Source organism: Myzus persicae, unplaced genomic scaffold (assembly GCF_001856785.1).
Source record: "Myzus persicae strain clone G006 unplaced genomic scaffold, MPER_G0061.0, whole genome shotgun sequence".
Lineage (NCBI taxonomy): Eukaryota > Metazoa > Arthropoda > Insecta > Hemiptera > Aphididae > Myzus > Myzus persicae.
In genome coordinates this window covers 799,524-811,776 of record NW_019103867.1, presented here as the reverse complement: position 1 = coordinate 811,776, position 12,253 = coordinate 799,524, and the positions used below count along the sequence as shown (strand labels likewise).

General features: G+C 30.9%; 2 protein-coding genes across 2 annotated transcripts; one reads left to right on the top strand and one right to left on the bottom strand.

Moving 5' to 3' along the window:
- Positions 1-4,157: 4,157 nt before the first annotated feature.
- On the top strand, positions 4,158-5,421 carry LOC111035650 (NECAP-like protein CG9132). Its single transcript, XM_022317345.1, has 4 exons — positions 4,158-4,343; positions 4,512-4,717; positions 4,778-4,968; positions 5,038-5,421. The coding sequence occupies exons 1-4, from the start codon at positions 4,258-4,260 to the stop codon at positions 5,284-5,286; spliced, it is 732 nt and encodes a 243-aa protein (XP_022173037.1). The 5' UTR covers positions 4,158-4,257; the 3' UTR covers positions 5,287-5,421.
- Positions 5,422-7,417: 1,996 nt separating this feature from the next.
- LOC111035628 (transcription factor HES-2-like) lies at positions 7,418-11,219 on the bottom strand. Its single transcript, XM_022317324.1, has 4 exons — positions 10,879-11,219; positions 10,571-10,705; positions 10,301-10,393; positions 7,418-8,502 (listed from the first exon to the last, which is right to left on the bottom strand). Exons 2-4 carry the CDS (start codon positions 10,688-10,690, stop codon positions 8,026-8,028), a joined length of 690 nt encoding a protein of 229 aa, XP_022173016.1. The 5' UTR covers positions 10,691-10,705; positions 10,879-11,219; the 3' UTR covers positions 7,418-8,025.
- Positions 11,220-12,253: the final 1,034 nt, after the last annotated feature.

Sequence of the window (12,253 nt, the reverse complement as noted above, 5' to 3'; positions counted from 1 at the left end):
TATTTTTCCGTTGGATAATTGCTATTAAATACTAAACTTTGTACATAAACATAGGGTGTGGAGCCGTGGAGGTCGTGCCCGTGTACGCCTTGTGATTTTTCAAGGGCCTATATCTCAATAATATTAATCTTATATTTTCCACAAATTACCAAATTACCAAATTCAGTGTTGGATAATATTTTTAAAGCTAATTTGAAAAAAAAATTGAATGATTCACTATGTGCACTCTGTAGTAATCTTGTGTATCTATACATATATGTATACCAGGGCTTCAAAAGGTTTTATAACGTTATAACGGCAAAAATGTTCAAAAAATAAAATGTTAATGTGTTGTATTTATAAAATTGTTGACTATAGGACCGATGATAATATATGGGCACAATGCCTGTTTTTAAAGTCTTGGCGAGCTATAGGTCCATAAACCCCTCCAAACATTTCCTAAATTTTTTTTTAAGCTTTTCCGGTATTATTATAGTTTAGTATACAAAATTCATTTTTGTAATTTTTAAGATTATGTAATTCGTAAATAAACAAATGTTATTTGTCGTGATATTATTTTTACTATTGTTGTACATTGTAGGTTTGTAGCCATAAGCCGTAATACCTAGATTATTAAGCATTCTTATTACTGAGTCTATAGTTGTGGCTCATATTGTTTAAAACATTTGACTATTATACATATTGTATACTCCTATTCCTATACGGGCTATAAATATCAAAATAAATCTAAATGATGAAATATTTCCTAATTTATTTAAAATTATGCAAGTGGCAATCACATTATCAGTGAACTCAACCACATGTGAAAGTTCCTTTTCATCTATATTCTATGAGAAAGATCAACACATATAGTAGAGCTAACATGACTCAGGTCTTATTTACTAATTTAGCAATATTGAATGTCAAAAAAGATATTGCAGAATAGACACATTTGCTAAATCCAACAGAAGAATACTGCCGCTTTAAAAAGGTGTTAGGCACATTTTTAATTTTTTTTTAAAATAAAAATTTGTTCTATAATTATATTATTTTATTGTTATTTGTTGTTCTAAAGCCATATTTACAGTTTATTATGCTAATTGTTTTCCAAAAGTTATGTGGTGTATAATGTATAATATTATAAATTATAAATATAATTTTAAGAACTATTATAAGTAGAAAAGTAGTCAAGTAGATGAAAATAGTACATTTAAAAAATCGTTTAGTAGTTTTATTTTTCGTCAATATTGTAATTAAGTTCGCAGTAGGTAACTTATACGGTATACCTACACTCAAAATATTGCCATATTATATTTTAATTTCAACGAAAAATACCCAGTCTACAAAAATAAGCGTGAAATCTTTTTTGTTTATAAAATATAATAAACAATAATAGGTATTCAATAATGTATAATATGAATTCAAGGAAATTTAAACATCATATACACTGTTGTCTGTTGACCGTGTATCACTAAGGTCTAAAATATTAACTTTTATTTCTACCGATTGGTCAATGTTTAGAGGAATATTGGGTCGATTGTATTAAAAATGAATTAGTCCATTATCACTTGATCACATGCATAATCTTAAACAAACTTTTACGCTTTATATACATAGTCGCAAATAGGGTTTGAGATTTGGGGGAGGGCTGAAGCTCTAACTACTGAATGGAGTATGCAAGTAATTATAACACCAAAAAAAATGTTTAGTACAACATAATATAGTATAAGAACGATCATAAATTAAAAGGTACACAGTTTATCAGTTTTTATTAGCAGTTATCCACGTCGCGCCGTCCCGGTTTCGATGAAAATACAAGTAATACTAAATTATTTTTAAGTAACTTATTTTTTTAATAACGAATATTTGAGCACATATTAAATTATTTCTATAATTCAATTCATTTAATGACTTAATAATTAATGTTTGGAATACTTATAAAATGTTCATGAATTGGCACTAGAGTATAGATACGAGAGACCCAGTTTTTATACTTTTTTAAGGTTTAACTGTTAAATCTGTAAAAGTAATAAGTTGTTTTCTTAGAATTAAAAATTGAGACTTGTGAGAGAAACGATCGGGTTTAGTAGGTACCTAAATCTATTGGTATTGACTATTAAGCATTATAAGCTCAGCCACCATATTAACTAAAATATTGGGGAGCCCATCCGGCATCCCCTTGCGGGCACCATTATTTATCTACTATTCCTATTCATAATCAAACTTCAACGAGCTTTTACATCGAAAACTCTTGAATTTCAGACGCTCTTTTTTCAATTTCAACTAACAATGACTTATGAGGAACGTTGTATAACATTTTCAAGTTTTTTGACCAAATAAAGAATTTTTTATCGACAATTGTTTTAAAAAAAAAAATAAAAATCGAAATTGTATTAATAATTTAAAGTCAAAATCCTTTTAAAATAAATTGTTTGGTATATACATAATACTTTAATATAAACATAATGTGAACATTTCATGTAAGTGAGATGATTTTTTTTAGTTACACCAAAAACCAAAATCAATTTTGTCGAAAACTGATTTTGCATAAGAATTACCGTTTTTTCTTAATTTTTTTTCTGTTATTCCCTGTGCTTTTGAAAACTATAGTAAAAATGTTCAGTTTTGACTTCTCATATAAGATGTTCACAATTAAAAGCTATGCCAACAGATATGGATAAATGTAAAAATATTATGAATTCCGAATTAAATTAAGACAGATATTGGAAAATAAAGGGGCTCCATTACGCCAAGTGAAAACACTCTTTATCCAGCCCTGTGCCCAAAGTATAATATAGACAATTAAACAAGTTTTTAAATAATAATAGCCTAGACCAGAGGTGTTCAAACTTTTTCATCCCACGGCTCCTTTGAGTCTTCACAAAATGTTGACGGCTCCCAAATTATAAATGACAAAAAAAAATCAATGTTTATATGATCGTAATTTATATTTTACAATTTATTTACCATGTATAAAATTTATTAAAGCTATATTTAGCGAATAATTGTTGTAAACGATTCAACGTTTCCCAACCGACGCACCTCGATGATATTAGTAAACATTTTTCGTAAAAATATTTATTGGTTTTCAATTATACTACGCGGCTCTCTTCGACAACTCCCCCGACGCCCCTGGGAGCCGCGACGCACAGTTTGAATACCTCTGGTCTAGACAGAAGACTTTAAAAAATAATATAATAATAGCTATCTATAACAATAAGTAATAACTTTAATAAATTAATAACTAATAAGTATAATATAATATAGTATGATATATAGAAACGTTCCATGAATTAACATTAAATATGTGTCTAGTACCTATGTTTAGTAGGTACCTACTAAGTATTATTCAGTATTCTACTATGGAATAATTCCACTAATTTTTTTAAAGACTGGAGCACTCAGCCTGAACTTTTTTTGGGTGTTTTAATTTTATATTTAAGTACAACTCGTGGAGAGCTTCACACACTCTTCATTGTTGTCATCAATCTGCATAATAATAGTTGAATAGGTACCTATTATTAAATATGAAATAGAACTATGAGTATGACTACATGGTTTGTAGAAACCTGAAGCATGTAGGTATAATAATATGTAATATATTTCTAGTGAATGTGGCCATGAGGTTAGGACTTAGGGATGAACACAAAACCCCTCCTAGGGGGAGGATCCCCTGACGTTGAAGGTTATTATAGTTGTTAATAATAATCTAAGACCATGGTCGTTATTTACATGGTTATTCAAAATTGAGGGGTGGAAATCCAAAACGAATTAAAATACAATTTTCAAAATAAAGTCCTAGAATATTGAATACATTTGAATCGTTTTAAATAGAAATACTATATTCTTAAATAATTAAAAAAAAACACATTATCTTCAAAATGATTTGTCTATTTATAAATGGTTTTTTATTGGAATTGTTGAAAAACAGAAAATCGCTTTCCCTGAAAAATCAGTATTTTGGCAATGGTACGTTTTGGATTTCCAGTTTCCACCCCGCAATTACATACCTACGAATCATCATGGAGTAAAATTAATCAATGATTTCTCTCAGCCACCTAATACCTATTATCTACACCGTGCTCCAAGCGTCCCACACTCCCACGATTCATGGATTAAAAAAAAAACAACGTACACTGTACAGTGATAAAGTCGAATTTGATATATTTTTTTAACACGATTACAAGAAGAACAATACATTTATTTGTTGAATCGGATGAATGGAATCCTATTTTTATATAAGTTTTACTTTTACATAATTTTGTTTTAAGAGAAATCATGGACACGTATGAGAGCATTTTGTTGGTAAAAAACGAAGTGTTTGTTTTCAAAATACCACCAAGAACCACCAACAGAGGATACAGGTGAATATAATTTATTTCAAATTCGTTAGGCATTTTGCAATGGTCAATACTAGCACTAAATGATAGCAAATTGCTACTAAAAACATTATCCAAAACCCACAGTTCACTTGTCTGTGCTGTAATATGCGGTTTTTTGTATCTTGGATGCTATGTTTAATTTATTTTTAGGGCGGCCGATTGGAATCTCGCTGAACCAACTTGGACAGGCCGCTTGAGGATTGTCAGTGTGGGTGATGCATGCACTCTTAAACTCGAAGACCGCAACAATGGCGAACTGTTTGCTAAATGTCCCATTGAACAGTACCCAGGTGTGGCTCTTGAGTCTGTATCTGATTCGTCTAGATACTTTGTAGTACGCATACAAGATGAAAATGGTATGTTTTTATGACCTCATTACAATATTTTATAAAATTGCTTAATATTTTCTAAATCAGGTCGTGCTGCATTTATTGGTCTTGGATTTGGAGATCGTTCTGATAGTTTTGATTTGAATGTTGCCTTACAAGATCATTTTAAAAGAATTAAAGTCTGTGAAGAAATTGCTAAGGAAAAGAATGAACCCAAACAAGAATTGGATCTGAAATTCAAAGAAGGCGAAACAATTAAAATCAATATGAAAATTACTGTACGCTTAAGATAACATTTCATGGTATGAAATTATTAAAAATTAAATTTAACTTCTTTATGTGTTTAGAAAAAAGATGGCAGTGAAGGAGTGCCTAATAAGCAAGCTGCTAAACCACGACCGACAATTTCGGGCAGTGGAGGACTGTTGCCGCCACCTCCAGGCTCATCCGGTTTAAAAACCATTCCAGCACCGCCATCTCAAACTTCATCTCCATCGCATCAATCTACAAATCCAAATAATTGGGGTGAATTTACTTCTGCAAATAATACTTCTCAACCAGGTGGAAATTCTAATCCTAATTGGGTGCAATTTTAAAACCAACATATTATGCCAGGTAACCAAATATTGGAGTTTATTATTATTATTATTATTATTAATATTATACTAAACATTTTTGTTATATTATAATTTATTTATTATTATATTCGTTCTAAATATTCAAAAATATTGTTACAGTGAGTTATTTTTATTAGATTCTTTGACAAAAACATATTATTTAGCTAATTTAAATCCTATTATGTTTTTACTAAAATAAATTACCAAGTTTATTGTAAAAATAGTGATTGTGTAATTATTAGTCTATCTACATTAGTATGAATGACTAAACAACAAATGTTACTTTCTAGAATGTATAGTATCATTCAAAAATTTAAAAAAAATGTTTAATTAATTTCATTTTTTAATAAGATTATTGTATTTTTATTATTATTATTATTATTATTATTATTAAATATTAAATGATATGTGAATCATTCATTTGTTATTAAATTAATTATTGATATTTGTTTAATATTAATGTATTCAGTATTATGATATTTAGAAATACTATAAGAGTATTATTTATAACAAAAACAGTATTTACATTTCTAATAATTGCAGTACTTATTTGTTAATTAAATATATAAAATTATAAACATTTAATTTATCAGTAATATATAATGATTGCTATTCGTGGTCAAACATAAATTTTATTACGGTTCTCTTAAGACTAAAATTAGTAATGATTAATTTCATATATCTCTTATTATGCAATAACAATTGTAACATGTAATCATAACATGTAAAATTATACATCACTTATAAAAATATTTTTTATCCCCTTATTGTATCAATTTTAGTCATAAAAAATAATTTTTTCGCAGTTTACATTCTGTTGTTTGCATACCGTTACTTCCAACTTTTAAGTATTACATTTTTACTTACATTTCTGAAATTAATTTATATGGAAGTGGTTAAAAATAGTTAGTTTAAAAATGATTAATGGGGCTAATGTTTGTACTTTGTTATAGAAATGGTATTTGACAATATTGACTATAATGGTAGCATACTTTCAATTCTTATTCTTACAAGTTTAAATTAATATGATGTAATAGTGTTTATAATTGTAATAAATTGTCAAATTACCTGTACAAATTTTTTGACCTTAATATGTATACAATAAAAAAAAGACTTTAATAAGTTAAGAATATTTATCATAAACATACATAATACATGTTTTGAAGTAAAAAACCGTTATTAATTAAATTACTTTATTGTTAAAGATAATTTTTTTATAGTCCTTAAAGATTATGCTTTTATTTATTTATTTTAGAATAGTTTAATTCAAAGTGTAAAGTATAGTTCTGTTAAAGTATTAAATATGTTTGAGATGTACAAATATTGGTAAAATCTGGTTATGTTTGAAAGCACTAGTGATACTTATAAATATATCACTCGTGTTTTTATGCACTCTTACTTAGATTACATTTGTACATCTTAACTTATAAATCTATTATATGATTCTAATATTCTATTGATACATCTATCTCATTATGTTTAGTGTGAATTTAATTACTCAAAATCCATAAATTGTTTAATTAGACAAACTAAAATATCTCATTAAATACATATTATGATGTAAGGGATAGTCAAAAAAACTATTATTTTTCTGTAATTTTATCCTGAATTATTTAATATATAAGCTTATGTTTGAATATTATTATAAATAGTTGGGCTAATTGTTATTAACAATACATCATTATTACAAACCTATGATTAAAAACAAACGCAATAACCAAAATGTTGAATGCGCACATACATTTCACTAATTATTTATGTTTTAATTATAGTGGATATTAAAATATTTTAGGTTTTTGGGCCTAATTGTTTGTATAATTTAAACATTTTTGAACCATTCCATTTGTAAATTTTTTTTTCATTTTTAATACATATTATATTCATATATTTTAATATTTAGAACTGTTATTGTCACCAACTACTGTAGCTCTCTCTAACTCAGAAACATAATTACACTAACAATATTATAATAACATATGATTTACCTTCTATTGTATGATCAACACTAAAAAGGAAACTATTAGATAATATGCTCATTTTTTCCTTTGAATTATATTTGATATTCTATGTGTTCAAATACCTACATGCACCTCAATGATCGTCTGCCATGATGGCTTATAAACGTTCATACATTCGTTTTGGAATTTTTTTTTTTTTACCTTGAACATCAGTTAAAATTTGGATTACCTACTGTTTGTGTACAGACCTGAACGTGCCTTTTTAAAAATATACGAGGAATAACGATTTACCACCAACCTAGGTACAATAGGTATATACTAACAAGTAACAACAATAATGACGTCAATTTTCGCACCGGAGAGCTGCTGTTTTGGTGAATAGTGTTGTGCACAGTGAATTTTTATTGTAACGTTTTGTTCTATGTTTAGACCAATGTGATGTTATATAGGTTAAGTATGTATATATCATATAATATTATATACCAGTTTGAAATGATTGTAATAACTAATTAAACGAATAATAAAAGGACTATTGAAATGATAACGATTCGATTGTCTTGTTATTTGAGAAATAAAAACATAATCATTATTATGGTCACAATACAATATTTAATATTTACATGTCTTACGAACTAAAGTCTTGGAGAACAGGTACAATGGGGGCATACAGTTGTCAATTATTATTAATAATTATTACATTACGATGATAAAACACAAGAGTGACGTGGTACCGCGGTTGTCTACCATGGTAACCGGTCCGTCACCAAGGCCTCCACATCAACTTTTCGGGTGTGGCGTCTCGGCGTAATTCCGTCGCAGTACGGTCCTCCGTCGCCGCGTTGCTGTCGTCTTCGTCGAACGAGCAAGATGACAACGACGAGCAAACGTTATTATTGTTTATGACGGTGACATTGGTGTTCGGCGGTTCGTCCGAAGAGGATGTAGAAGACGACGACGACAATCGGTTCACCGGCGCGTTGTTCAGCCTCCTAGCGCACGACTCCAAGTGCTCGATCATCCTTTGACCGGAAACTTGCCGCCGCTCAGCCGTCCACTGTTCAGCCAATAGCTCTTGGACCTGTCCTATACACCGCCGGTATCCAGCCGCATATACTTCCGGTCCGGGTGATGGCAACGACGGCGCCGATGCCGTCGAATTCCGTTTCAGGTACCTGACCGTCATCTCCAGGATATCGGCTTTTTCCAGTTTGTTCACTCTGGAGAGGTCTTGTCCGGCCTGCAATCAACCAATAACAATAATAGATCAATAAACGGTCCTCCTTACAATTTATTGATGGACTATGGAACTGATTATATTAGCCATTAAGACGTTTCCCTCCTCCTGACACAATATTATTGATGTACCAATATTCAAAATCATGTATACAAATGTATAATTAGGCACATCCCCGAATACACGAGATGTCGAGGTACTTCTTGATACCTATTAATAGATACCTTCCACCTACCTAGATGTGTTTTATTTGAATTAAAATATCGTTTATCGGACAATCTCAGATCGAACCTTATTATTATATTTCGACTACTACAGGGATAATAAATAGAAATTAACCGTAAACGAGTCTCCGTCCAACCAACTATAAATAATATATTAATATCTAATAATTTACAGTACTCAATCGTCGATAAATGACGAAACATAGGTACCTACATATATATATTATAGTATAATATTTACAATAATCTCAGAATACATTTTTTTACTCACTTAAAATCGTATTAGCCTAATTGATTCAGTTCGATCATTTGATTTATTATAGATAAATTATTTCGTTTAAATAATGTGTACATCGTACATGTGAATGTAGGTGCCTGGTTTTAACAATAAACTTTTTAAAAATAAATATGTTAAACACGATCATGACCAATTATTCTAATCATCACGAATCATACAAGTTTGAAATAGGCCATTAGAGTGAAATATTTAATGCCTTAAAGTTGTCATTGTCGGTTGTTCTGATAGATAAAAAATGAGCAAAATCTGGCAAAGAATAATAGTTATACACGTATTCGCAGTATAAAATAACATTTTTTATCGATCATTGGTGCTTATTGAATATTGTAATTATTATTATGTGTAATAGATATACAATTAAAACATATCGATGTCGCTGTATAAGTGTTGAAGTGCTAAAGGTTCAGTTGGAGACTGGAGTCACAGAAAGTGCTAATATTTATTTAAATATTTCAATAGCTCGTGAACTTCATGACGTTGTTCCGTAATGTACTTTGGACTTACATGTAGTAGTATCCCATAATAATGAATATGAGGTATGTTTATAAATAATAAAATAATAACTGTAATAAAAAAAATACATTCTCTTGTGCACGTATAAATGTATAATATAAACACCCCCTTTACGTTTATTTCAATTCTGAACTCAAATCCTTAACTACATAATATGCCTAGTCTTGTAGATTATCCAGCGTGAAGGGTGTGAATTCAGAAAGGGTTCGAAGTACTAAAAGATTCCAGTAATACCTAATCTAGCGGGAGCCGTATTGTTGATTTTTTACGAGCGTACCCGGAACCCGTATCTAATATCGGGATTTTTTACTATAATTTTAAGCGGGACGTACTACTAATTTAGATGAATGTAGTGTTATATTAATAATACTCGTGTCATATACCAATGCGTACATCGCTATGCACATAAAATATTATGTGCGGTGCGCCGGTGCATAAATATGTAAGTGATACACTAATACGTTTGGTAGGATTATGTGGGTACCTATGCGCACTCTGATAATATAATCCCGCTATTTCCGTTTCCCGCTTTTATATAAACTTGCGTACGCGTATAATTCATTTGACGTATAAGAATGTGGATTTTTTACGATACTTTAATGTAGATTTAGACGACTAATATAATAGATGTCCATCGTGACAACAATAATATTTAATTATTTAACTCTATCTGCGTGTATATATATAATAAAAACTAATTTATAGTTGACGGTGTCGCAGTAAATATACACGTACCTATACAATATTTATATATTTAGGTACTTACGAATTTCTCGGCGTCCACTACTATTCGTTTAAGTTCGTCCAGGCTCTGATTTATTCTTGCCCGTCGCTTTTTCTCCATCAACGGCTTTCGGATCTATATATAGGAGCGGAGCATGAATAAAAAAAGTTCACGTTGAGCATTTAATAATATAGCTTATGGTGATGTACAGCGTGGCGTGGCTAATTTTAAACCGAATAAGTCATCGCCAGGCTGCATGTCCATACGGAGCGATACGAAAATAATAATAATAAAAAAAACATTTTTCCATACCTTCCGGGGCTCGATGTGTAGTTTTCCGGGTTTCTTAGAGTTTGTCGGCGGCGGAGAGGTCGAAGAGATCTCATCCATGTTTTCGTCGTCGTCGGTACCAGAAATCATCGTATGGCACATTTCGTCTGAAACGGACTGAAACGTAAAAAAATTAAATTTATTAAAACGAAACTATTTTGCAAAAAATACATTATGATAAGTTCAATGACGTATGCACAGTAGGGAAGTACTCAGAAGCACTATACAGACACATATTATACATTAATACATAGACGGGATATGATTTCCAAAAAATAAAAATAGCTCACCCGAGAATAGAGATAAAAAAAATAAAAATAATCGATCCACAGGGATGAACCACCGTCAGGTAAATATAAATACGTCCCGCCCGTATAATTGGGTATAATTGATTGATGCGTGAAGCTATGAATATAAGTCGTGTATTATGACGGTATAATATAGCTGACAAAAAACGGAAGACGTCCGCAAAAAACAGTGTTATTATACGAGTGGGTATCGACGAGTAGTATTACAATAGTGGCGCGGACCGAGATCGACGAGGGTGTATTTAGCACTGAACGTGCACGTGCTGCAGCAGCGACGACCGACCCTTAAGAACGACTGTGCACTACAGACGGCCGTGACATCGAATAAAACGGACGTCTTACACTATTATTATTATTATTATTACGCGTTTAGGTACGTTTTATATATATGTATGCTGCACACATACGCGTGTTTTTTCCCTCTTCTTTCCGCCGTAAGACGTGGTGGAGGTGGCGGTGGTGCCATGGTGGTGGTAAAGAGAACATCGTTGCGGGTTTGGGCGTGAGCATATCGCTTATATATATATAATATATATATATATACATATGGGTACACGGTCGGCGCCGCCACTGGGGGTTGTGTGGTATATTAGTGCGTGCGTATATGTGTCGGCGGGGGAGGAGAGACGGAGACCAAGACCGGACGGACACCGCATAGCTATACTATATATATTTATACATATTATTGTATATGTATATGTTGTGTTGGCGTAATGGTGTTATACATTTTATTAGTTTATTGACTATACCACATTATATATAATTTTATTATGTTTATTGTTATCCGGTGTACGAGTACCGCGTTTTACACGCGCGTAATAAAATGTTACATCGTTCGTCATGATGCGCCTTCTTTTTATTTTATTCCCGTCTAATTCTGCAGTGGTTCCATTATTTGCTTGTTTGTTGTACAACTAAGCTGTTGTTTTTGCCGATGCACTGCTAACCATATTAAACTATATTTTTATAGATTCAAAATAATCAAATGGCGTTCGTAAATCTTTAACGTGCAGACGCCTCGCGAAAATTGGGTCTGGATTATTATGCAGAGTGTATTTTTTTTAATACAGCTATATAGGAGTCAGGAAAAAGCATCCCTAGTTCTTAATTCGATAATTGAGAGCCTGAGAGGTGAAACTTTTATTTTGCATATTTAAGCGTTGTTTTTTCACATACGTTTTAACTGTCTATATTAAATTTTCTATTTCTATTGCTTTTATGAAGCTTAGAGTCTGTTCAATATTGTTGACACGTTCGGGCCTAAGAATTGATACAGAAACTACAATATTGTTCTATTTGTGAATAGGTACTATAACGTAATTATCTATCTACCTCGATTATCGGATGTGATATCTCA